The sequence below is a fragment of the Gnatocerus cornutus genome, chromosome 3, assembly GCF_029298725.1.
Source record: "Gnatocerus cornutus isolate USDA-ARS CGAHR chromosome 3, icGnaCorn1.1, whole genome shotgun sequence".
NCBI lineage: Eukaryota > Metazoa > Arthropoda > Insecta > Coleoptera > Tenebrionidae > Gnatocerus > Gnatocerus cornutus.
Genome location: NC_142235.1, coordinates 18091116 through 18118948, shown reverse-complemented (window position 1 = coordinate 18118948; position 27833 = coordinate 18091116). Strand labels below are relative to the sequence as shown.

Sequence of the window (27833 nt, the reverse complement as noted above, 5' to 3'; positions counted from 1 at the left end):
TTTTAGCAAGATTTAATGTCTGAATGCAAGGAAACAGCAGAAATTTGCATGAAATCATCAAAATCCTTAGAGAAATCTGCATATTTCGATTCAAAACGACGATTTTTCGCGGATTTTAGTTGTTTTCTGGCTTGAATTCCCAAAGAAAGGCTCGAAATTTACAAAACCTTCACTTTTTAGCAAGATTTAATGTCTGAATGCAAGGAAACAGCAGAAATTTGCATGAAATCATCAAAATCCTTAGAGAAATCTGCATATTTCGATTCAAAACGACGATTTTTCGCGGATTTTAGTTGTTTTCTGGCTTGAATTCCCAAAGAAAGGCTCGAAATTTACAAAACCTTCACTTTTTAGCAAGATTTAATGTCTGAATGCAAGGAAACAGCAGAAATTTGCATGAAATCATCAAAATCCTTAGAGAAATCTGCATATTTCGATGCAAAACGACGATTTCTCGCGGATTTTAGTTGTTTTCTGGCTTGAATTCCCAAAGAAAGGCTCGAAATTTACAAAACCTTCACTTTTTAGCAAGATTTAATGTCTGAATGCAAGGAAACAGCAGAAATTTGCATGAAATCATCAAAATCCTTAGAGAAATCTGCATATTTCGATGCAAAACGACGATTTTTCGCGGATTTTAGTTGTTTTCTGGCTTGAATTCCCAAAGAAAGGCTCGAAATTTACAAAACCTACACTTTTTAGCAAGATTTAATGTCTGAATGCAAGGAAACAGCAGAAATTTGCATGAAATCATCAAAATCCTTAGAGAAATCTGCATATTTCGATGCAAAACGACGATTTCTCGCGGATTTTAGTTGTTTTCTGGCTTGAATTCCCAAAGAAAGGCTCGAAATTTACAAAACCTTCACTTTTTATCAAGATTTAACGTCTGAATGCAAGAAAACAGCAGAAATTTGCACGAAATCATCAAAATTCTTAGAAAAATACGCATATTTCGATGCAAAACGACAATTTCTCGCGGATTTTCGTTGTTTTCTGGTTTGAATTCGCAGAGAAAAGCTCGAAATCTACAAAACCATCAATTTTTATCAAGAATCAACGGCTGAATTGCACGAATTTACCGAATAAATAATTTTGAAGAATTTTGGTCGGTGTTCAAAATAAAAATTTCCATAATGTCTTTCTCTTGATTTAAATTTTTGTAATTTCGTACAGCTAATAATCGTAACGAAAGTAGTACCTGCTCTAAGTTTAATTCTGTTATCATTGAAATTACGAAAGTCATAGAACTTAACAGAAAATATTAAAGATTTTTGGTTCGCCTCCAAAATTTCAAAAATTTTTATTTCGTAATTTCGTACAGTTAATAGTCAGATTAGAAGTAGTACCTACATCAAATTTCTTTGCTTTTACCGATGAAACAACGAAATTTAATTAATAAAAACATTGAGGATTTTTGGACCGTTCTAAAAATAAAAATTAACAAAAAATTCTATTCTCAATTTAAAATTTTGTAATTCCGTGGAGGTAATAGTCCTCCAAATCTCATTGTTTTATTAATGAAATTACAAAAATTATGCAATTTAATAGAAAATATTGAAAATTTTTGGTTCGTCCTCAAAACCAAAATTCCTAAAATTTGTGTTTTCCTATATAAAAATTTGTAATTTCATGCAGCTAATAGCCGCAACGGAAAGAGTACTTCTAATTAATTTCATTCTTTTAGTTGCAGGAAACGCGGTCAACGCCATCATGCCTCACGTGTGTAAATCAGCAACAATTCAGACGAACACTTTTCCGTACTCATTCTAGATGAGCAAACAAATATACCTGACGTTTTACAGACTAAAAAAATTCCTCCAACAAGATTTTTACTTTTTCAGACGCTTAAAACGCGAAAAAAAAGTCATTATTGCCACTCAGCATGACCCAGCAGTACAAAAATGTTTTCCATTACCACACAACAACCTCGATCAAGGTTACATGAGTGTTAATGATAATAGGAAATCAAATAAAAAGCGCATAATTTTTAACAATGTAGACGGACATTCCCCTTCTTCTATTGTTCCTTTATTAAAACGCCACATATAAAGATTCATTTTTGAACTAAAACCCGCACAAAATGTCAGAAATCAGCGAAATTATAGACTTCTTCAAACACCAAACAGTCTTCATCACCGGAGGCTCCGGATTCGTCGGTAAGATCCTCATTGAAAAGCTCTTACGAGAATGTCCAGAAGTCGGAAAAGTCTACCTGTTAATCCGCCCCAAAAAGGGAAAAACTCCAAACGAGCGCTTTGAAGAAGTCTTCAATTTTGCTGTAAGTTACCAAAAAATCGAATCTACTTAATCTGAAGTGTGAAGTGTTTTCATCGCTTGAAAGCGGAAAATTCGAGTGCTTTGAAAAAAGTGAAGTTGATCAATGGAGATTGTTGTCAACCCCAACTAGGACTTGGGGAACAAGACGTTGGGATTTTAACCAAGGAGACGACATGTGTGATCCACGCCGCAGCTAACGTTAAATTCGATCAGAGTCTCAAAGAGGCGGCGGAGAATGTCAGAGGGACGAAAGACGTTCTGGAGTTGGCGAAGAAGATGGAACGTTTGAAGGTATTCAGGTTTTATTAATTCCCATTTGTTTCCACTCCAACTCTCCAGGTCTTGGTCTTCGTGTCGACGGCGTACTCTAACTGCATCCACTCGCACGTCAAAGAAGACTTTTACGAGCCGGCAATGAAAAGCGAGGATCTTCTTGCAGTGGTAAACTCAATAAGTCCAGAAACGTTAGAAGCCATATCACCCCAGTAAGTCGTCCGTTGAAAACACCTCTTCTCCACCCCTATTTTTAGTTTGCTGAAGAACTACCCCAACACGTACATCTTCTCCAAGAGCATCTCCGAAGACCTGGTGAGATCCGCCTCTGCGGACCTACCAGTGGCAGTGGTTCGTCCCGCCATCAGTAACTCTCCCCAGTGTCATCAACCTCTTCTAATCTGTTAATTGCAGTAATGAACACCTTCGCGGAACCGTTCCCAGGGTGGATCGACAACATCTACGGAGTGGTTGGTATAGTCCTGGGGGCGGGATTGGGGGTGATTAAAAGTCTGCACGCCAAGTTAGACGCCAAGTCGAATTTGGTACCGGCGGACTACGTCGCGAATGTTATCCTAGCCGCTGCGTGGCAAAGAGGTACTGCTGATAGTACCATCATCTACAACTACGTGGGGCACAGGAAGTCTCAATTGACTTGGAGTATGTTAACAGAAGGTCACACGTGATCCTCATTGTTTTTTAGAGGGGTTCATGGAGATGATAGAACCGCACTGTTGGGACGCCGCTACTGAGAAAGTCTTGTGGTACTACTGCTTCAAGTTAAGAGAAAACAAAACGTGGCACAAGATTTGTGTGTTCTTTTTACACACCGTGTTGGCGTACATCGTCGATTTTGTTCTTTTTTGTATAGGAAAACCCACTCTGTATGTGAGAGTACCACTTTGATTACGTAACTTTTCTTTTTTTTTAGCGCTGTGAAGAACTACCAGAGATTAAACAGGTCGTTGGAGATGATCTCGTATTTTACCACCAGAGAATGGAACTTTGATGATAGGAACGTGGAGGAATTGTGGAAGAAAATGAACGCGAAAGACAAGAAGGTGTTCTTTTTCGACACGGAGGATATCGATTGGGACGAATGGGGTCATAATAGTACTTTTGGTGCCAGACTTCATTTGCTTAAGGATACTCCTGATACGTTTGACAAAGGGAGGAGGAAGATTAAAATTTTGTTCGTTCTTCATTATTCAGTTGTGGCGTTGTTTTGGTTTTTGGTGTATAAGTTGGTTATGTTTGTGTTAGGATTTATTTTTTAAGTTGAAATTAATAAAGAGCGTGCTTTAATTTTTTAGAGTGAATAGTCGAAACGGAAGAAGTACTTCCTCCAAATTTCATTGCTTTATCTATGAAATTTAATAAAAAAAATTGAAAATTTTTAGTTCGTCAAAAAAAGTATTCAAATATTCGTCTCTTTATTTGAAATTTTGTAATTTTTTACAGTTAATAGTTAGACTGAAAGTAGTCCCTCTTAAAAATTTCATTGTTTCACCGATGAAATTACGAAAGTTATGGAATTTAATAGGAGACATTGAAGATTTTTGCCTCGTCCTCAAAATAAATTTTCTAAAATTGATCTCTCTTAATTTAAAATTTTGTAATTTTGCACAATTAATAGTCAGATTAAAAGTAGTACCTCCTCCAAATATCAGTGTTTTACCAGTGAAATTACAAATGTTGTAGAATTTTATAGAAGACATTAAAGATTTTTGATTAGTCCTCAAAAAAAAAATTTCAAGAATTTGTCGAATCGAAAAATTATAGAATTTAATAGAAGACAGAAGATTTTTGGTTCGCTCTAAAAATTAAAATTTCAAAAATTCGTGTCTCTCAATTAAAAATTTTGTAATTTCGTACAGTTAATGGTCGAATTGGAAGTACTACCTTCTCCAAATTTCATTGTTTTGACGATAAAATTACAAAAGTTGTGGAATTTTATAGAAGACATTGAAGATTTTTGGTTCGCTCCCAAAATAAAAATTTCAAAAATGTGTCTCTAAATTTAAAATTTTGTAATTTCGTACAATTAATAGTCAAATCGGAAATCGTACCTCCTCCAAATTTCATTGTTTTACTAATAAAATTACGCAAGTTGTGGAAATTCATAGAAGATATTGAAGATTTTTGGTTCGTCCTCAAAATAAAAATTTCAAAAATTTGTGTCTCTCAGTTTAAAATTTTGTAAAGTTAATAACTGAACTAGATGTAGTACCTCGTTCAAATTTCATCGTTTTTCCAATAAAATTACGAAAGTTATGGAATTTAATAGAAGACATTGAAAATTTTTGATTTGTTCTCAAAATAAAAATCTCAAAAATGTGTGTTACTTAAATAAAAATTTTGTAATTTTGCACAGTTAATAGTCGGATAGGAAGTAATAATACCTCTTCCAAATTTCATTGTTTTACCAATAAAATTACGAAAGTTACGGAATATAAAAGAAGACATTGGAGATTTTTGGTTCGTCTTCAAAATAAAAATTCCCAAAAAATTTATCTCTTATTTTAAAATTTTGTAATTTCGTACAGATAATAGTCGAATTAGAAGTAGTATGATTGATTGATTTACCAATAAAATTACGAGAGTTTTGAATTTTAATAGAAGACGTTGGAGATTTTTGGTTCGTCCTCAAAATAATAATTTAAAAAATTCGTGTCCTTTAATTTAAAATTTTGTAATTTTGTGCAGTTAATAGTCCAATTAGAAATAGTACCTTCTCTAAATTTAATTGTTTTTCCAATAAAATTTCAAAAGTTGTGGAAATTAATAAGATATTTGGATCGTCTTCAAAAAAAAAAAATAAAAATTAATGTCTCTTAATGTAAAATTTTGTAATTTTGAACAGTTAATAGTCGTTTAGAAAGTAGCACCTCCTGTAAGTTTAATTTTTGTATTGATAAAATTACGAAAGTTATGGTATTTCATAGAAGATATTAAAGATTTTTGGTTTGCCCTCAAAAAAAAAATACAAAAATTGATGTCTCTAAATGTAAAATTTTGTAATTTCGTACAGTTAATAATCAGACCGGAAGTAGTACCTCCTCCAAATTTCATTAACTAACAAATAAAATTCCGAGAGTTATGGAAGTTAATAGAAAACATTGATGATTTTTGGTTTGCCTCAAAAAAAAATCCAAAAATTTGTGTCTCTTTATTTAAAATTTTGTAATTTTCTACAGTTAATAGTCGGATTAAAAGTAGTACTTCCTCCAAATTTTATAGATTTACCAATAAAATTACGAGAGTTATGGATTTTAATAGAAGACATTAGAGATTTTTGATTCGTCCTCAAAATAATAATTTAAAAAATTCGTGTCTCTTAATTTAAAACTTTGTAATTTTGTGCAGTTAATAGTCCGATTAGAAATAGTACCTTCTCTAAATTTAATTGTTTTTTCAATAAAATTTCGAAAGTTGTGGAAATTAATAAGAAGATATTGAAGATTTTTGGTTCGTCTTCAAAAAAAAATAAAAATTAATGTCTCTTATGTAAAATTTTGTAATTTTGAACAGTTAATAGTCGTTTAGAAAGTAGCACCTCCTGTAAGTTTAATTTTTGTATTGATAAAATTACGAAAGTTATGGTATTTCATAGAAGATATTAAAGATTTTTGGTTTGCCCTCAAAAAAAAAATACAAAAATTGATGTCTCTAAATGTAAAATTTTGTAATTTCGTACAGTTAATTATCAGACCGGAAGTAGTACCTAATCCAAATTTCATTAACTAACAAATAAAATTCCGAGAGTTATGGAAGTTAACATTGATGATTTTTGGTTTGCCTAAAAAAAAAAATCCAAACATTTGTGTCTCTTTATTTAAAATTTTGTAATTTTCTACAGTTAATAGTCGTACTTCCTCCATATTTTATAGATTTACCAATAAAATTACGAGAGTTATGGATTTTAATAGGAAACATTAGAGATTTTTGATTCGCTCTCAAAAAAAAAATCAAAAATTTGTGTATCATAATTAAAAATTTTGTAATTTCGTACTGTCAATAATCGAACTGGAAGTAGTACCTCCTCCAAATTTCATAGGTGTACCAATACATTGGAATTTATTAGAAAATATTCAAGATTTTTGGTTCAACTTCAAAAAGTCGTATCTCTTAATTTAAAAATTTGTAATTTAGTACAGTCAATAGTCGGATTAGAAGTAGTACCTCCTCCAAATTTCGTTGTTTTACCAGTGTTTTACCAATGAAATTACGAAAATTATAGAATTTAATAGTAGACATTGAAATTTTTTTGTTCGCTTTGAAAATAAAAGTTTCAAAAATTCGTAACCATTAATTTAAAATTTTGTAATTTCGACCAGTCAATAGTCAAAACGGAAGTACCTCTTCCAAATTCAACTGTTTTATTTAAAGGAAATGCCATCAACGCCCGCGACAAAATTAAAAACTCTTGAATAAAAAAAGACAACCGACAAAAATTTGGCCGTAATTCATCTATTGGTAGCCTTGCTTTGAAATTTTGACATTACGAACCCTGACAGCTCCAAAATGTCACCACAGGGTTACCAACCATTTCGAATTCAAAAACTGCCTCCAGACCTCGGTTCAAGATCAAAGTTGTAAATCCTTGTTCATAACATATAAATTTCATCTGTCATAATATTCATGTACTGTGATTACCTTCGGTCATTTTCCGTCGAAAGTGAATGTGTTGTACCTAATTTGCAAGGTAAATTCCCAAAATAAAACACTTCTAAGTTCAAATTATAACTAGTAGTACCTGGCCCACATTTTTTATGTTCAAAAGATGACAACTGCAGGTGTTGTTGCAATAACAATAATAGACGAAACCTGTTCGGCGCTCCTTGAAATTATAGCACATTGCATAAAAAGGTAAACTACTATAAAACAATATACATCAATATCACCAGTGATTTGGTTCGCGAAAATGTTTGCCTTCAAGTTCAAGTGCGATAATTGAATCCAACAACAATGGCATCAAATTAAGAAAAAATGAGCGGTCAAGGCTAAGAATCGTTGGGAAAATTCGACCATTAATGAATAGGATTTTGATTACGCGAAGTGGGGTAAAGTTGCGTTGATGTGGTTCTTGGGTTAAGTTGCTGTGTCAGTTAATAAACATCAACACCTGAGAACACGCACAAGTCGGAAAGTGAACGTGCAGCGGTGGTCACGCTTTGTGAATTGTAAAGAGAAGGAAAATTAAAGGTAGGTGCTCAACAGATTTCTTCCAGTTTCGAGTAGTTTTAGTACGGAATTTTCAAAATTGCCATCGAAGATTAAGTTGGAAATTTAATTTTCTCATTGTTTTTATTTATAGTTGTGAAGTTATGCAAATGTTATGAGGTTTGTGTAAGAAAATTGGAATTTCTATGAAGAATTTGAATTTTTAAAAGATTAAAACAAAAAACGAGTTGTGGTCAATTTTTAGGGTTTTGACTCTTCTGGAATAACAAATCGCAGTTCTAATTCTAATTAACATATTTTAGGATTAATAAGTCGATGATCTGTTGGTCACTAAACGAAGAAAACAAGGGAGTGATTTAAATGCCTGCAGTTTAGAAAATTTTTCCAATAGATAAGATACATGTTCTGGAAAATTTAAACGATATCGCCTTGGAAATTAAATTATCAATTAACTGTTAGATTTAACGGTTCAGTGGAAGGTTATTGAAGCTTGAAAATGAGGATATGATAATTTTATTTTTTTTTTCAATTGTTTAAATCTTTGGAATTCTTGATAGATTATTCAATTACTTTCTTCGTTTTTTTTTATTTTTTCAACTTTTCTCTTTTTTTCAATTAGATCAAATCTATTTTCAAACAATTTTCGCTATTGTTTATAAAATTATAAACTTTAGAATTTAAATATGGCCAATTCCGAGGGAAAAAATTACAAATTTGCATTTTTTTTTGTGTTTGTGAAGAAAACCGTTCAATTTTAGGGGTGAAGGCTAAAGAGATCGCTCTGTAAATGTAGAAATTTTCAAACAATTAAAACTATAGTTTACAAAATTATTGTCCCTCGAATTTAATGTAGAAAAATTCCGATTGAAAAACTGACGAATTTTTAGGGTTTTGTTTTAACTTCAAAATCTAACTAAATCTAATCTAAATTATTGCCTTTCGAATTTAATAATGTCAAATTTCGAGAAAATAATGACTAATTGCAAATTTTTCTTTGCACTCTCGAAGCCAAACGTTCAATCTTCAGGGATGAAGGCTCATTTTAAAGCTAAAAAATTGCAATCTCGATGTGGTTATTTTCAACCTATTCCAACCATCGTTAACAAAATTATAGCCTAAAAATTGTCCAATTTGGAGTCAAAAAATGACGATTTTGCAGATTTTTGTTTGCAATTTCAAAGCCAAACGTTCAGTTTGACAGGATGAAGGCTCATCTTAAAGCTAAAAGATCAGTTTCTAAGTGTAGCTATTTTCAAAATACTCCATCTAAAGTGTACAAGAAATTATAGTCTGTCAAATTAAAAATTGGCGAATTTTGAGTAAAAATAATAAGAAATTTGCAATTGTTTTGTATTTCTGAAGCCAAATATTAAATTTTAAGGGATAAAAGCTCATTTTGAAGCTAAAAGATCAGTCTCCAGATGTGGTTATTTTCAAAATATTTCATATACAGTTTACGGAATTCTAGTCATTCAAGTTAAAAATTGACAAATTTGGGGTAAAAAAATGACAGATTTACAATTGTCTTGTATTTCCGACGCCAAACGTTCAATTTTAGGAAGTAAAAACCCATCCTAAACCAAAAATATTGCGTTCTGAATGTGGCTAATTTCAGATTATTCTATAAATATTTCAGACTATAAATTTTCATTTTTTTTTTAGATTTTTAAAGCCTAACGCTGAATTTAGAGGGATGAAAGCTCATTTTAAAGCTAAAAGATCACTTTTTAGATGTGGCTACTTTCAATATATTCCTTATGCAGTTTGCGAAATTATAACTTTCAAGTTAAAAATTGGCAAATTTCGAATAAAAAATGAGGAATTTGCAATTTTTTTTGTATTTCCTAAGCCAAAAGATAAATTTTAAGGAGTAAGAACTCATCTTAAAGCCAAAAGATCGCACTCTGAATGTGGCTATTTTCAAACGATTCAAAAAGAATTTACAAACTTATAGCCCCTCGAGTTTGAAGCCAATTCTTTTTGAATGTAAATTTTGACAAAATTTTGGTTTCGGCTTACTATGTCAACTATTATTGTCATTATTTTCAAGACAATGGACTATTAAATTCTATTTATTATTTATTTACAGGTAATTAAAACATTTAATGGGCAATTAACTGTTGCAAATTTTCTGGCAGTTAACACGTGTCATCTTCAATAAATACGTTCCTGGATAATAGTTAAATAAGTGGATATTTAACAAACGATTTTAGAAAGTTAAATCACGAATTGGTTTTACGTCATTTTGCCCAAAATTATTCAATACATATATCCACGTTCTTTTGTCTGCAAATTACCTCTTAACGTCATTTGAGGTTTTACATAACTGAGTACAATAAGGCATTTGTAACTTGAGGACTATCAATTGCATATTTAACATTGTGTGGTGAATGACGATAGAATCCAAGACAATTTCAAATATTCACGTTTGCATAGTCAATATTCAAGTGGTCATATTTTGGGCTCTTCAACATGACTTGCTTTTGCGCCACCGTGACCTTAATTTAAGACAGCGACATTATTAAAGAAAGGAGAAAACGAGATCGATTACTGCATCGGAATGCTGCATTTCGAACTTACACTCTTACCAACAAACATGTGCTGTTTTACCATTATTACCCAACTCAATAAATAATGCAAAACTAACCGGAAAAACTAATACGAAATCCGCTCTGAACCCCAGTTCAATTAATACAAAAATTTCCGTTACAAATTAGAATACAATCAAATGATTGGGCATTCCCAAAACCAAACCATTCCTCGAAAAATTCGTTCAGTAGAATGTTGAACAACTTCTTGTTTCAGGCTCGTACGATGTACGACAACCCAACACGGGAAGGCGGCGACATTACCGCCGCCGATATGATCATCAACGAGGAGCCGAGTGAAATCGCCGGATTTTATTCAAATTCGACGATTTTCTTAACGGGGGCGACGGGTTTTCTGGGGAAAATGTGCTTGGAAAAGTTGCTGAGAGATTGTTTTGATTTGAAGAGGATATATGTGATGGTACGGCCGAAGAAGGGGAAGGACGTGCAGACGAGGTTTGAGGAAATCTTCGATGGACCGGTAAGTAGATTTGACTAGTGACTTAAGTAAAATATAAGTCACTTGAACGATAATTTTCGTTGTGCGGCTCAGTTTTTTTGACGGTCTGTATTCATTACTGTGGAGACCATGAGTCTCGTCGGTATAATTATGGAGAAATCATTGAATGATTTAGTAATGTCTTTACTTTGTATTAATAGAAATAATAACGGACTTGACGCCAAGGTCAGATTTTGCATTGCGCGTAAAAATTTCATTCTCGTATAAATGCAATAGTATTATAAGAAGTGTACATAAGTAAGTGCAGAATTTCATGAAAAATCTTTTTGATCTCTTAACAATTTTGGATTTCACTAATGGTTTGTTAGTAATATGCGATTAACGTTCAACATGTCTCGTCATTAGTGGCCATAATCAAAATGATGCGCAACAAAGCTAATTTTACATGGTTTTATAATGAAATAATTGTAATTACGCTCAATACTGTACCTATAACAATAAAATAAAAGATTTGACTATCACCATTTGCGTCACGATTTTTTGTCTGAAAAGTGAAAAAAAAACGGGAAAAAATGTTTTGCACGTCAGAGATCAACCTTTTTTTCAAGGGAAATTTTCCGAATTCAAGTGGGTTTGACAAAGTATCATTTTACAGATTGTAGGATGTTAAAAAGGATGAACTGTGCAAAAACAACGTAAAGCACAAATCAGCAGAAATAAAAATTTAATAATAATAACCTAGCAAATAAAAAATGATTATTGTGCAGTTTCCAACTGCAAAGACCACAAATAATATAAATCAATGTTTGTGAATCTAATTAAAGTCTGTAAAAGGCAAGCTAATTAACTGTGAAAATTACAAAATTTTAGAACAAAAATACGAATTTTATAAATTTTTATTTTTAGAACGATTTTTTATCAAATTTCGTAACTTTGTTAATTTAAACGACAAATGAACGAAAATTTGAGGCACTACTTGTTTTGGCACGTCAACTAACTGTGCTAAATTACAAAATTTTAGAATAAGAAATTAGAATTTTAAAAATTTGTATTTTAGGGGCTGTTCAAAACTTTGCACTTTTTGGTGCACTTTTTGGTAACTCCGGAAGATTGCTAATTTGAATGGCAAAACCCCTGAAATTTGGAGGTATTACAAATATCAGCTCGGTTAATAACTATGCCAAATTACAAAATTTTAGAACAAGAAATAAGAATTTTAGAATTTTTTAATTTAAACTATGCATTTTATTATTCAAATCCGTAACTTTGCTAGTTTGAATAGAAAAACTCTGAAATTTGAAGGCGTTACTACTTTGAATACGGTTACTAACTGTACCAAATTACAAAATTTTAGAACAAGCAATACGAATTTTAAAAAAATTTAATTTAGAGTTACCAAAATTTTGCAGTTTTTTTTTTAAATTTCATAACTTTGCTAGTTTAAATTGGAAAGACACTGAAATTTGAAGGCGTTACTATTTTTCACACGGTTATTAACTGTGCTAAATTACAAAATTTTAGAACAATAATTACCAATTTTAGAAATTTTCATTTTAAAGGGTGACCAAAATTTTGCTTAACTTTTTTAGTTTAAATCAAAACACATTGAAATTTAGAGGCGTTACTATTTATCAGCTTTGGTTACTAACTGTGCCACATTACAAAATTTTTGAACAAGAATTACAAATCTTAGAAATTTTTAATTTAGAGGCTGACTAAAATATTACTTTAAATGCCATAACTATGCTAATTTTAATGAGAATACACTGAAATTTAAAGGCGTTACTATTTTCAATACCATTACAAACTGTGTTGAATTACAAAATTTTAGAATAATTACGAATTTTAGAAGTTTTCGTTTTAAAGGGAGACCAAAATTATGTACTTTTGTACTAAATTTCGTAACTTTACTGATCTTAACGGGAAAACCCTGAAATTTAGAGGCGTTACTACTTTTAACACTGTTACAAACTCTGCCAAATTATAAAATTTTAGAACAAAAATTATGAAATTTAGAAATCTTTATCTTAAAGGGTGACCAAAATTTTGCACTTTTTTAATAAATTTCGTAACTTTTTTATTTTATATGGAAACACAGTAAAATTTAGAGCCGTTACTATTTTCAATACGATTACAAACTGTGCTGAATTCCAAAATTTTAGAACAATAATTACAAATTTTAGAAATTTTCGTTTTAGAGGGAGACCAAAATTATGTACTTTTGCATTAAATTTCGTAACTTTACTGATCTTAACGGGAAAACCCTGGAATTTGGAGGCGTTACTACTTTTAATACTGTTACAAACTCTGCCAAATTATAAAATTTTAGAACAAAAATTATGAAATTTAGAAATCTTTATCTTAGAGGGTGACCAAAATTTTGCACTTTTTTAATAAATTTCGTAACTTTTTTATTTTATATGGAAACACAGTAAAATTTAGAGCCGTTACTATTTTCAATACGATTACAAACTGTGCTGAATTCCAAAATTTTAGAACAATAATTACAAATTTTAGAAATTTTCGTTTTAGAGGGAGACCAAAATTATGTATTTTGTATTAAATTTCGTAACTTTACTGATCTTAACCGAAAAACCCTGAAATTTGGAGGCGTTACTACTTTTAATGATGTTACAAACTCTGCCAAATTATAAGATTTAAGAACAAAAATTATGAATTTTAGAAATCTTTATTTTAGAGGGTGACCAAAATTTTGCACTTTTTTATTAAATTTCGTAACTTTTTTATTTTAAATGGGAACACATTAAAATTTAGAGCCATTACTATACTCTGCTTAGTTACTAACTGTGCCAAATTACGAAATTTTAGAACAAAAAATACGAATCTTAGAATTTTTTTATTTAGAGGCTGACCAAAACTTTACACTTTTTTTTCATTAAATGACGTAACTTTGCTAATTTTTCTGGAAAAACACTAAAATTTGGAGGCGTTACCACTTTCAAAACGGTTACAAACTGTGCCAATTTACAAAATTTTTGAACAAGAATTACAAATCTTAGAAATTTTTAATTTAGAGGCTGACTAAAATATTACTTTAAATGCCATAACTATGCTAATTTTAATGAGAATACACTAAAATTTAAAGGCGTTACTATTTTCAATACGATTACAAACTGTGCTGAATTACAAAATTTTAGAATAATTACGAATTTTAGAAGTTTTCGTTTTAAAGGGAGACCAAAATTATGTATTTTGTATTAAATTTCGTAACTTTACTGATCTTAACGGGAAAACCCTGAAATTTAGAGGCGTTACTACTTTTAATGCTGTTACAAACTCTGCCAAATTATAAGATTTAAGAACAAAAATTATGAATTTTAGAAATCTTTATTTTAGAGGGTGACCAAAATTTTGCACTTTTTTATTAAATTTCGTAACTTTTTTATTTTAAATGGGAACACATTAAAATTTAGAGCCGTTACTATACTCTGCTTGGTTACTAACTGTGCCAAATTACGAAATTTTAGAACAAAAAATACGAATCTTAGAATTTTTTTATTTAGAGGCTGACCAAAACTTTACACTTTTTTTTCATTAAATGACGTAACTTTGCTAATTTTTATGGAAAAACACTAAAATTTGGAGGCGTTACCACTTTCAATACGGTTACAAACTGTGCCAATTTACAAAATTTTTGAACAAGAATTACAAATTTTAGAAATTTTCGTTTTACAGGGAGACCAAAATTATGTACTTTTGCATTAAATTTCGTAACTTTACTGATCTTAACGGGAAAACCCTGAAATTTGGAGGCGTTACAACTTTTAGTGATGTTACAAACTCTGCCAAATTATAAGATTTAAGAACAAAAATTATGAATTTTAGAAATCTTTATTTTAGAGGGTGACCAAAATTTTGCACTTTTTTATTAAATTTCGTAACTTTTTTATTTTAAATGGGAACACATTAAAATTTAGAGCCGTTACTATACTCTGCTTGGTTACTAACTGTGCCAAATTACGAAATTTTAGAACAAAAAATACGAATCTTAGAATTTTTTTATTTAGAGGCTGACCAAAACTTTACACTTTTTTTTCATTAAATGACGTAACTTTGCTAATTTTTATGGAAAAACACTAAAATTTGGAGTCGTTACTACTTTCAATTCGGTTACAAATTGTGCTAATTTACAAAATTTTAGAACAAGAAACACAAATTTTAGAATTATTTTTTTATAAGCACAATCCAAAAATTAGCATATTTTGCTATTATATTCCGTACCTTTTATTTTATTTGGGAAAACACTAAAAATGTAAGACTTTAACTAATTTTTGCACGCTAATAACAGTAATAACACTTGCGTGTCCAATTGAAGTTTACCATATTATTTAAAACTCAGCCTGGACGTAAGTATATAATTACCTGACCAACAGTTTAATTACGGGACAAGTTGTAATTAATCTAATTACAAAAAAAAACTGTCACAATTAACTCCGATGCCGTTGTGATACTTATTTATCCGATGGTTTTTGCCCATGACTTTGAACCCTTTATTGTGTTTACTAACAAACTAATCCAAAACTTTCCATTCCATCTTGTTTATAAATGTGAAAATTTCCGGTTATCATTGACCCGTCTGGTAGCTGACCCTCGCGAAAACTTCCACGAGAAGAACGTCCTTTTTAAAAAATCTCTTTGCAGAGCATGGAACCTCTAAAACGCAAGCACCCTCATTACCACACCAAAGTCATCCTGGTCAACGGCGACTGCTCTCTACCAAATCTGGGCCTCAGCCAAGAAGACATTGAAAAATTAATCAGCGAAACAAATTGCATCCTTCATTGTGCCGCCACGGTCCGTTTCGACGAGAAAATTCGCATGGCTGCGAATATCAACGTTAGAGCCGTCAGCGACTTACTCAAAATTGCCAAGCAGATGAAGAATTTAAAGGTAAAAAAACAGTTCTTCTGGGTGTCAAGGTTACGGAGTTTCATTGGAGTCAAGTTCCAAACAAATGGAAATTTTCGTTAGTTAGATAATTAATTCTCTTTTGATTTTATAAATAACCGCGAGAAAAAAAATTGTTGACTTATTGATGACTATCATCTCGTAATTTAGTTTTCTTCAGCCACAAGGTTAGAGTAGTGTTGAGATTCTTTGTAATGTTCGAACAATTACCATAAATTTAAACAAGAATTTGTTTTGTTTGCAGTGACGTTCACATGCTTCCTCTTCTTTTATTTTGTTGTTTTTTTCTTTCAATTTTTTTTAAATAGCCAGCGAGATAAACCAACAAAAATTATTTCATTCTTTGCGACGCGAAGGCGTGAGAATTGGAACACTTTCGCGACGATATTGATAGAATTTTCCACGATTCCAGTGGAATATAACTAAGAAAATTGCAACCGGCTGGTTTGCCCATTGGGAGCGAGGTGAACACGTTTCCTTCATAAGAAACGAGAAAAATGTATTGTATCTAATTAGATTTATATTTAGAGCGGAGTTTGATCAGATTTTTTGAAAAAAATTGGTTTCGTCACACAAATTCCAAAGTGTAGGACTTTTTATCCGCTTTTAGAGCATTCGAAAGGTCTAAAACCTTTTGAAATTGTAATTCGTTGGAAAGGAAGTTTAATTCCGTCTCAATCTTTTTTAAAATAGCAATCTCATAATTATGTATGCAAAGTTCGGGAGAATACAAAAATTCCAGTGAAAATTTTTAAAACTGTCTTAGAGAACCAATTGGAAGGTTCTTTTAATAAAACTCACTTTGAGAGTGAAGTAAAATTTTGAACTTTTTTTTACAAAAATTTGTAATTTTTGTCATTTTGGCTCTATAGTAACGAAGTTTTGGGAGCGAACTGTCCTCGACATAATTATTTAGTGTGCCAAATTACAAATATTTCGGACGTAAAAGATGAATTTTAGGAATTTTCATTTTGAGGGTGAAGCAAAATTTTGAACTGTTTTTATAAAAATTTGTAATTTTTGTAATTTTGGCTTTATGGCAATCAAATTTTGGGGGCAAACTATTCTGGATACTATTATTCAGTGTACTAAATTACAAATATTTCGGGCATAAAAGACAAATTTTAGAAAGTTTCAGTTTGATGGTGAATCAAAATCTCGATTTTTTTTATCAAAACAAGTAATTCTTGTATTTTGGCTCTATGGCAATGAAATTTTTAAAGCAAACTGGCCTCGACATAATTATTAATTGTGCCAAATTACAAAAATTTCGGGCATAAAAGATGAATTTTAGAAATTTTCACAGGGTGACAAAAAATTTTGAACTTTTTTTACGAAAATTTGTAATTATTGTAATTTTAGCTCTATGGCAATGAAATTTTGGGGGCAAGCTGACCTTAATATAATTATTAATTGCGCCAAATTACAACTATTTTGGGCACAAAAGACAAATTTTAAATTTCAGTTTGGTATTGAAGCAAAATTACGAACTTTTTATTCGAAAATTTGCAATTTTTGTACTTTTAGCTGTAGGGCAACGAAATTTTGAGAGCGAATTGCCCTTGATTTTATTAATAAGTGTGAGAAATAACAAATCGTTTAGAGGTAAAAGACAAATTGTAAAAAAATTCACTTTGAGAGTGACACAAAATTTTGAACTTTTTATTTATGAAAATTTGTAATTTTTATAATTGTAGCTTTATGGGAATGAAATTGTGGGGGCAAGCTGTTCTTAATATAATTATTGATTCTGCCAAATTACAAATATTTTGAGCACAAAAGACAAATTTTAGAAATTTTCAGATGAGGGTGAAGCAAACTTTCGATTTTTTTTATGAAAATTTGTAATTCTGGTAATTTTGACTCTATGACAATGAAATTTTGGGAGCAAACTACTCTGGATACTATTATTGAGTGTACTAAATTATAAATAGTTTGGACATAAAAGACAAATATTAGAAATTTTCAGTTTGAGGTGAAGCAAAATTTTCAACTTTGTTTTATAAAAAATTGTAATTTTTGTAATTTTAGCTATATTGCAATGAAATTTTGGGAGCGAACTGTCCTCGGCATAATTATTGAATGTGCCAAATTAGAAATATTTCTGGCATAAAAGACGAATTTTAGAATTTTTCAATTCGGTGGTGAAGCAAATTTTCGAACTTTTTTTATGAATATCTGTAATTCTTGTAACTTTGGCTCTGTGGCAGTGAAATTTTGAAAGCAAACTGGCCTCGACATAGTTATTAATTGTGCCAAATTAAATAATTCGGACATAAAAGACAAATTTTAGATTTTTTTTTCGTGTTGGGCAGACTACTATTTCTAAAGTGTTCAATAACTGTGGCAAAGTGCAAAATTTAAGAACAAGAAATAGTGAACAAAAAATTAGGCTTTGTAAATTTTCGTTTTATTGAATGAAGTGCAGTTATGCCCATGTTCAAAATTTAATATTATCATAGTCATAAGGTTAAGTTATTTTCCAAAAAAAATGCGCAGTGAAAAGGATAAAAAAATTTAAAAATTCAAAAAAAAAATTACGTTTGAATTGCAACAATTTCCAAGAAAATTAACAATTTTACAATGTTGTGACTCCTAGCAAGAATTTAATTGGTCATAATCGAGCTTTTATCACCCATAAAATTAATGGTATCAAACTAAAAGTTCGTTGCTATTGAAAATTAGCTAATATCCATAATCGAACATTAAAACTGCCCATAAAACATTAAAACCACTAAACATAACTCATACACAAAAACTACAAAGAAATTTTATAGCTAATAAACTCATTCAAATTCTTAGATTTTCTCTCGCGCGTGTGGAAAATCACAAAGTTTGTTTCCTCATGCACTTTCTTCATTGAACCATCGAAAGTTTCCATATAATTAATAATCGCGGAAATATCAGATAAACCTCGCCCAAACAGTAGTGTTCCAAACAATACTTTCAATCTCCGTTTGTTTGGCACAATTTTACATTAATAACTTGCTATAGCGAGTGAAAGTATGCCTAATTAAAAACGAGAAAAGCCGTCCCGATTATCTAATCCAAGGCCATTTTTACGGAGATGAAATTTATACAGTGGTAAAAAAGTGAAAGTCGAATGAAACTTGGTCTGCATATTACAGATTACAGGTAACTGTAAGATGTTGTTGAGGTTATCAGCACTTTTTTGGAACACGCGGTATATAATATAAACGAAATGACAGGAATTCCTTTGTATTGATAATAATTTACGCTGCGATTGGTAATAAAACGGGAAATTATCATAATTTCGTTCATTGTAACAAGGGGGCAAGGACACTGGGGAACAATGTGCGGAAAGCAGTTCGATTTATTGATCAGCAAGTCATACTTTCGCCCTGTATAATTAAGTACACCTGGATGATTCTGCAGAAAGTTGCTCGTTAAGAAAATGGTAATGAAAAAATCCACACACTGAATTTAAAATTACATAATGACGTACAGATGTACTTGAGGTTCTATCGTAACTTCTTTATTATTTACCTTGGAAGTGTGAGTCAATTACAATTATTTGCTTCGAAGTACAAGTGGCGGAGATTTCGAGTTGAAACATTAATCGCTGTCTAAGAAGAATTGCAAATATTAGACAATGACAATGAAAAGATACTTTGAGAATCGTTTCAAAAGGTTTTAACCATTTTACTGGGAATTCCAGAGGATTCTAAAAAAAACCATGATATCCTGGATAATTAGAGAGTCATGGAGAATCCGGAAGAATTTTAGAAGATCCCAAAAAACTCAAACAAATTTAAAAAAAGTCCAAAAGAAAATCCTATAAACTCGAAATAATCTAAAGAATTTTCTAACAAAGATTTCTAACGAGTCCTAGAACATTCTGGAAAATCCAAAGGGATCACCGAGAGATCGGTAGAATTTTAAACAATTATCGCAAATTGAAATAGAGAAAGACACAAATTTTTAAAAATAAAATTTTTGGGGTGTTCGAAAAAAAATCCAAAATTTGTATTTTTGACTCTAAAATTTTTTAACTTGCCACAGTCAGTAAGCAAGTCTTAAGCAATGTTAAGCACTGTTCTGCTACTAAAACTACCAAATTTAGAGGGTTTTATTAAAATATTCAAAATTTTTGGTTCGTTTTAAAAAAAAGCACTGTTCTGCTACTAAAACTACCAAATTTAGAGGGTTTTATTAAAAATTTTGGTTCGTTTTAAAAAAAGAAAATTTTCAAAATTGGGTTTTTAAACTCTAGAAATTTAAGGTCTGACACAACTAATAAAGAAGTCCAAATTTTATGGCTGTGGTGCGAAAACTGTCAAAATTATACGTTTTAATAAAAAAACATTCGAAATTTTTGGTTCGTTCAAAAAATAAAAATTTCCAAAATTTATATTTTTTACTCAAAATTTTTGTAAATAGAGGCAACTATTGAATATGTCCGAAGCAGTGGTTTCACCAAATCTCACTGGTCTAGTGCTAAAATGAACGTAATTAAAAGCCCTAATAAAAAATATCCGACATTTTTGGTGTGTTCACAAAAAGAAAATTTCCAAAATTTGAGTTTTTTATTCTACATTGTTAATTTGGCGCAGTTAGTAAGCCATAGGTAGTAACTTCACCAAATTTCAGTGTTCCACTGTTAAAACTACCGCAATTAGAAGTTTTGAGAAAAAATATTCGACATTTTTGGTATACTCGTATTTTCAAAAAAGTAAAATTTCCAAAATTTGTATTTTTCTGTCCAAATTTATGTAACCTGGGACAGTTATTGAGTAAGTTTTAAGCAGTGGCTTTACTAAATTTCACTGACCTAGTGTTAAATTTAACAAAATTAGAGGTTTGAATAAAAAGATTTCAAAATTTTTGGTATGTGTGGAAAAAGAAAAGTTACAAAAACTGTCTTTAAGCTAAGCAGTAACTTTACCAAATTTCACTGGTCTAGTGCTAAAATGATCGAAATTAGAGGCTTAATTAAAAAATATTCGACTTTTTTTAGTGTGTTCAAAAAAGAAAATTTCCAAAAAATTGTATTTTTGATTGGAAAATGGTGTAACTTACCACAGTTAGTAAGCAAATGTTAAGCAATGACGTCACCAAATTTCACCGTTCTGCTACTAAACTAACAAACTTGCAGGATTTTTATCAAAATATTCAAAATTGTTGGTTCGCTCTCAAAGAGGAAATTTCCAAAATTTGCGTTTTTAAATCTAAAAATTCATGATGTGGCATAACTAGGTAAGCCCTAAGCGGTGACCTCTCCAAATTTTACTGCTGTGGTGCTTAAACTGTCGAAATTAAACGCTTTAATTAAAAAAAAATCGAAATTTTTGGTTTGTTCAAAAAACGAAAATTTCTAAAATTCGTATTTTTGACTCAATATGTTTGTAATTTGGGACAGCTATTGTACAGGTCACCAAATTTTAGTGGTCTAGTGATAAATTGATCGAAATGAGAGCCTTCAATAAAAATATTCAACATTTTTGGTGTTTTAACTTTTAGAAAATAAATGAATTTGATAAATAAATTAGAGAGGGTCTTAGAAAATCAGGATGAAATTCAGAAGATTTCAGCGAATTTCATAAAACTTGAAAAAAACTTACTCATAAAATCGTAGAAACTCGAAAAAATCTAAAATAAATGGAGATTTCTAGCGTGTTGTAGAACCTCAGAAGATCCTAAAAAATCCAAAAGGATCCCAGAAAGATTTTAGAAAATTAAGTAAAAGTCAAATTTTTAAAAATTAATTATTTTAAGATCCGCCCATTGTCCATAACAAAATGGAGAATGTGGTTGAAATCGGATTATCATCCAAAAAAGTATTTAGTCATTGGCTGACAATATCTTTATCAAGTAGTTTTTTATAACAAACAACGCACCTAAACAACCAATTCGGTCGCAACGGTTCGTTCATTGGCTAATATTTAAATCATCGAGTTGCGGATTTGTTTCATTGGCTTCTGTTTTCTGTACCCAATTATAGAATTCCATTTAAAAGTGGTACCAATAATTTTCACAAAAAAATAATTTTTAGGCAATGGTCTACATGTCGACAGCCTTCTCAAACTGCGTCCGCAAAGAAATCTGCGAGACCTTCTACCCACCCCCCATAACCGGCGCCAAACTCCTGTCCCTCTTAGACTCTTTAGACGACGACAAACTCGATAAAATAACACCAATGTAAGTATCAACACCACCACACCCCCATTCTAAAGTCAAAATTTTAGACTTCTAGGTGACTACCCGAACACCTACGTCTACACCAAAGCAATAGCCGAAGATGTGATCAAAACCGAAGGAAAAAGCCTCCCAGTTGCCATCATTCGTCCCTCTATAGGTACAGTACCACCGTACCACCCCAACTATACATATTCTAAAGAACGAAAATTTTAGTCATAGCATCAGTCAAAGAACCGGTAGCTGGATGGATCGACAACCTCTACGGCGCCACTGGAGTCCTCATCGGAGCCGCAGTGGGTCTCCTCAGGAGTCTCCACGGAAGAAAAGAAAACATCGCCGAAATGGTACCCGCAGATTACGTAGTCAATTGCGCGTTGGCGACAGCTTGGGACATCGCCACAATGAAAACCATCAACGAAAATAAAGAACAGAACGAAGCCTACGCGCGGGATGTGAGATTCGAGGAAGAAGTACCAATTTACAATTATGTTAGCAGTCCGGAGGCGAAAATCACATGGGGTATGGTGACATTGGACAGTACCACCTTGTACACAATTCTAAGGCTTGAATTTCAGATGAATACACGAAATTGGCGGAGGACCACGCTCGACAAGTACCCAGTCCTCTTATCATCTGGCACTACTTCTTCGCGTTGCGGTCTAACAAACTCCAACACTTGATTGCAGTCTTCTTCCTACACACAATTCCGGCTTACTTGGTGGACTCCGTTGCGATTTGTCTAGGGAAGAAGCCTTTGTAAGTACCACCAATATCGGTACTTCTTCATTCAAACTTTGTCTTGCAGATTGGTCAAAGGCTACCAGAAAATCAACAAATTCGCAGACGTCATCGGGTACTTCAGTTGTCGAGAATGGCTCTTCACTAACAAGAACACCCAAGGCTTATGGAGTAAACTCAAGAAACGCGACCAAGAGCTGTTTGAATTCAGCATGGAAAATTTTAATTGGGACGTGTACTTTTACACGTACGTCCGTGGCGCTAGGACGTACCTTCTTAAAGACCCCATGAGTACTCTTAAGGAAGGAACCATCAAGTACTACAAATTGATGGCGATGCACTATGCACTTCTCACGTTTTTGGCGTTTGTGGCGTATAAAATTTTGGCTTGGATGTACGGGTGTATATTTTAGTACTATTTATTTTGATACTGTTTATATTTGCACACTTGTTGCGTAATAATGTCAATAAATCGATTTGTTATTGAGGAGGATTGCTTATTTGGGGTGGGTTGGTAGCCCTGCCAATCAAATTTGACGTTTCAGTGCCTGTTTTAGACATATCGTGTAATAAGGCAGTGCTGCCAACATATCCACATCGATGACCTTAAAAATTCAGAAAAATTGAAAAAAACGTTTTTGAAAAATTAAAATAAATCTTTCCCTAGGAAGATCATGGTAAAATATTAGAAAATTCTTGAAAACTCATTCGAATATGCTGACATCTGTGGTCAACTAAAGGAACTATAAAACAGAAACCGTTTCAATAATTTTCTAGAATTCTTGGTTGCATACGATCTCGATACAAATCAAAATATTTTTTTTATAAAACACAATTATTTTTATTTTTAAAATAACAACATTTCAACATTGTTCTTCCTCTTTAAAAACTTGCCTAATAAACTAAACGATTAATTTAATTAACTGTCTTGTCCCTATTTGAGAAAACTAGTTTGGGCATAATTAATTAAAATTACCGCTCCCGAAACATTTATAGATTTTATATTTATTTATTTGAACTTAATTTAAATGATTAATGAGTGCCACTCCTGTAGTAAAAAACACATTTTTTTAATTATATAATTTGTTTCAATAATTTCCCGTTGTAAATCTTGTAGGAAATTTGTATCAATTGAACATTTATTAACTACCTGAAAGTTGTGGGAAATTACGTCACGAATTAAGCACAAAATCTCAGTTTCTCGTTGGGAAATTTATAATAACTTCGCGCACGGCGATTTTCCAGGAAAGTGCAAAAATTATTTTTTTTAATGGCGTTGAAAGTGAACGCTTACCACACATTACTTTGAGTCTTGATATGTTCCTGGAAAAATTGTGTGCAAACTCGTTCGGATCCGGTTGTTGGATTTGATTTGTTTCAGTAGTTTATTTTACGTGAGAATTTAACAATTTTGTATTTTTTTAATTAAATGTTGCATGTTGCTTTCGTGTTTTAGAGTAATAAATAAACTGGAAACTCTGTATTTTAACGGACTAGAAGTCATTTAAAAGATTTTATAGAATTCTGAAACGTCCTGAAAAGTCGCAGAGAATCCGCCAGTTTCGTGTTGGGGAATCGAAAGAATTCTAGAAAACTTACGGCTCGATAAATCGCAAGAAATCTTGAAAAATTCTATAGAATCACAGAAATGTCACAAAAAACGAGAAGAATTTTGAGAAAACTCAAAAATTTTGAAGAATTCTAGAGATTCCTAGAAACACTCATCGAATCCAGAAAACCGGAAAAATCTTAGAGGACCAAGAAAAATTTCATAAAATCATAGAAACCTTTTTGGAGTCCCACAGACCTAAGAGAATTTTAGTGTTTCAGTGAATTCTAAAATGTATCTGCGAATTCCAACAGATTTTCAAAAAATTTCAAAAATCCAAAAATTTTGGTACATTTAAGGAGAAAAAAATTCGAAAATTTGTCTTTTTTACTCTACAAATTTACGACTTGACACAGTTATAAGTAAGCGCTAAGCGATGATCTCTCCAAATTTTATTGCTGAACTTGAGGAGTGTCGAAATTATTCGTTTTAATAAAAAATATTCGAATACTTTGGTTCTTTCTAATAAAAATTTCTAAAATTCGTACTTTTTACTGAAAATTTTTGTAATTTGAAACAGTTATTCAGCAGGTCTTAGGTAGCGGCTTTACCAAATTTCATTGGACTAGTGCTAAAATGGTCGAAATTAGAAAGATAAAAAAAACCTTTTTCGAAATTTTTGAAGAAGTTCTTCAAATTTCAAAGGCTGACTTTCCACAAAGTCAATGCATCGCGTTGAATAGAAATATGTCATTTATTTATTGGAAAAAGTTCAAAAAAATTGAATCTCCAAAATTTGTCTTTTTAACTCTACAAATTTATGACTTGGCACAGCTAATAAGTAAGCACTAAGCATTGGTTTCTGAAAATTTTATTGCTGTAGTCCTAAAAATGTTGACATTATCCATTTAAAAAAAAATATTTGAAAATTTTGGTTCTTTCTAAAAATGAAAATTTGCAAAATTTGTAAAATTTCTAAAATTTGTATTTTTACTTACTTGTAATTTGAGACAGCTACATATAGAGCAAATCTTAAGTAGTGGTTTAACCAAATTTCATTGGTCTAGTGCTAAAATGATCGAAATTAGAACCATGAATAAAAAATGTTTTAAATTTTTGGTGTTCAAAACATTTTTTCTCCAAAATTTATTCTAAAATTTTAAAACTTGGCACACCTAGTACGTAAGCTCTAAGCAGTACCGTTACCAAATTTCAGGGTTCTACTGCTAAAACTACCAAAATTAGAAGATTTAGTAAACATTTTTGGTGTAATTTAAAAAATAAAATTTCCAAAATTTGTCTTTTTAATTTTACAAATTTATGAAGTGGCACAGCTACTAAGTAAGTCCGAAGCATTGACCTTTCCAAATTTTATTGCTATAGTGCCAAAACTGTCGAAATTATACGTTTTAACAAACATTCGAAATTTTTGGTTCGTTTTAAAAATAAAAATTTTTAAAATTCGTATTTTTGTCTCAAAATGTTTGTAATTTGGGGCAGTTATTAAGTATGTCCTAAGCAGTGGCTTCACCAAATCGTAACTAGAAGCTTTAATGAAAAACATTTTTAATGTGTTCAAAAAAAAATTTGAGTTTTTTGTTCTACATTTTTTAAACTTGGCACAGTTAGAAGGTAAGCCCTAAGCAGTAACTCCACCAAATTTCAGTGTTTCACTGCTAAAACTACCGAAATGAAAAGTTTGGGTATAAAATATTCGACATTTTTGTTAAAAAAATTAAATTTCTAAAATTTGTATTTTCCAATCCAAATTTTTGTAACTTAAGGCAGTATTTGAGTAAGTTTTAAGCAATAGCTTCACCAAATTTCACTGGTCTAGTGTTAAATTTAACAAAATTAGAGGCTTGAATGAAAAATTTTCGAAATTTTTGGTGTGTGGTATAAGAAAATTTCAAAAAACTGTCTTTTTTATGCTACAATTTTGAAATTTGCCACAATTAGTGAGTCCTAAGCAGTGGTGTTACCAAATTTCACTGATCTAGTGCTAAAATGTTCGAAATTAGAGGCTTTAATAAAAAAATCCGACATTTTTGGTGTGTACAAACGAAAATTTCCAAAGTTTGAACTTTTTATTCTAAAATTTTGTAATTTTTCTACAGTGAGTAAGTAACTTCTAAACAGCGACTCCACCAAATTTCTCTGATTTACTACAAAAATCATCGAAGATTTTGGCAACTTTCAAAAATTTGTATTTTTTACTTTACAAATTTATGACTTTACACAGTAAGTAAGTACATAAAACCAAAGCAGTGACTCAATCAAATTTCAGTGTTGTACTGCTAAAACTATCGAAATGAAAAGTTTAGGTATAAAATATATGTATACATTTTTATTATTATTTAAAAAAAAAATTAAATTTCCAAAATTTGTATTTTCCAATCCAAATTTTTGTAAGTTTGACTTGGGTAAGTTTTAAGCAGTAGCGTTACCAAATTTCACTGGTCTAGTGTTAAATTTAACAAAATTAGAGGTTTGAATAAAAAATTTTCGAAATTTTTGACGTGTGGTATAAGAAAATTTAAAAAACTGTCTTTTTTATGCTACAATTTTGAAATTTGCCACAATTAGTGAGTCCTAAGCAGTGGTGTTACCAAATTTCACTGATCTAGTGCTAAAATGTTCGAAATTAGAGGCTTTAATAAAAAAATCCGACATTTTTGGTGTGTACAAAAAAAATTTTCAAAATTTGAACTTTTTATTCTAAAATTTTGTAATTTTTCTACAGTGAGTAAGTAACTTCTAAACAGCGACTCCACCAAATTTCTCTGATTTACTACAAAAATCATCGAAGATTTTTGGTTCGTTCAAAATTGGCAACTTTCAAAAATTTGTATTTTTTACTTTACAAATTCATGACTTTACAGAGTAAGTAAGTACATAAAACCAAAGCAGTGACTCCACCAAATTTCAGTGTTTTATTGCTAAAACTGTCTAAAGTAGAATTACGAAGAATCCCATAAAACTCCATAGAACTCCAAAGAAATTTAGAGAGTTCCACCGAATATTACAATATTGCTGAGAATTCCAGGAGATCGGGAAATTGAAAAACTGTCCCACAGAGCTTAAAAAGACACTTAGAAAATCCCAAACAATCTTCTAAAATTCGGAGAAGTCTCAGAGAATTTCAGAAGCTCATAAAAAGTCTAATAGTGGAAGATTTGATATAATTCTATAGAATCCTGGAAAATTTAAAATTCCACAGAACCTTGGAAAGCCCTGAAGGATTTTAGAACCTCCAGCGGATAAGAGCTTAGAAAGACACTTAGAAAATCCCTAACAATCTTCTAAAATCCGGAGAAGTCTCAGAGAATTTCAGAAGCTCATAAAAAGTGTAAAAGTGGAAGATTTGATATAATTTTATAGAATCCTGGAAAATTTAAAATTCCACAGAACCTTGACAAGTAACAGTGGAAGATTTGATATAATTCTATAGAATCCTGGAGAATTCAAAATTCCACAGAACCTTGAAAAGCCCTGGTGGATTTTAGAACCTCCAGCGGATAAAGCTATGGAGGCAGCCAACCCGTTAAAACGTGAAGTGGTGTGTTTTCTATAGCGATCGCTCCTCGTATTCGGCCGGCGTCTCCGCTAACTATCCGTCGGTTTGTTCTATTAGAATGTCCGTACATAGCCTTTTACTATGGTGGGGAGCGTG

The 27833-nt window shown here is 31.3% G+C and overlaps 2 protein-coding genes across 2 annotated transcripts; both read left to right on the top strand.

Moving 5' to 3' along the window:
• The first annotated feature begins 2083 nt into the window (after window positions 1-2083).
• Window positions 2084-3830, top strand: LOC148177717 (fatty acyl-CoA reductase wat-like). The gene is made up of 7 exons (XM_088033020.1): window positions 2084-2281; window positions 2326-2571; window positions 2620-2765; window positions 2811-2920; window positions 2968-3213; window positions 3257-3437; window positions 3485-3830. The coding sequence occupies exons 1-7, from the start codon at window positions 2084-2086 to the stop codon at window positions 3828-3830; spliced, it is 1473 nt and encodes a 490-aa protein (XP_087889146.1).
• A 3637-nt stretch (window positions 3831-7467) lies between these two features.
• LOC148177716 (fatty acyl-CoA reductase wat-like) lies at window positions 7468-23098 on the top strand. Its single transcript, XM_088033016.1, has 8 exons — window positions 7468-7758; window positions 10543-10806; window positions 15448-15696; window positions 21728-21873; window positions 21921-22030; window positions 22087-22392; window positions 22449-22629; window positions 22679-23098. The coding sequence occupies exons 2-8, from the start codon at window positions 10552-10554 to the stop codon at window positions 23022-23024; spliced, it is 1593 nt and encodes a 530-aa protein (XP_087889142.1). The 5' UTR covers window positions 7468-7758; window positions 10543-10551; the 3' UTR covers window positions 23025-23098.
• Window positions 23099-27833: the final 4735 nt, after the last annotated feature.

Excerpts from the sequence above, each read along its gene's own strand:
- LOC148177716 (XM_088033016.1), top strand. The coding sequence starts at position 10,552 with ATGTACGACAACCCAACACGGGAAGGCGGCGACATTACCGCCGCCGAT. Across the intron at positions 21,874-21,920 it reads CTCGATAAAATAACACCAAT|ACTTCTAGGTGACTACCCGA; the intron begins GTAAGTATCAAC and ends TCAAAATTTTAG. Across the intron at positions 22,393-22,448 it reads GGAGGCGAAAATCACATGGG|ATGAATACACGAAATTGGCG; the intron begins GTATGGTGACAT and ends CTTGAATTTCAG.
- LOC148177717 (XM_088033020.1), top strand. The coding sequence starts at position 2,084 with ATGTCAGAAATCAGCGAAATTATAGACTTCTTCAAACACCAAACAGTC. Across the intron at positions 2,572-2,619 it reads AGAAGATGGAACGTTTGAAG|GTCTTGGTCTTCGTGTCGAC; the intron begins GTATTCAGGTTT and ends CCAACTCTCCAG. Across the intron at positions 3,214-3,256 it reads GAAGTCTCAATTGACTTGGA|AGGGGTTCATGGAGATGATA; the intron begins GTATGTTAACAG and ends ATTGTTTTTTAG.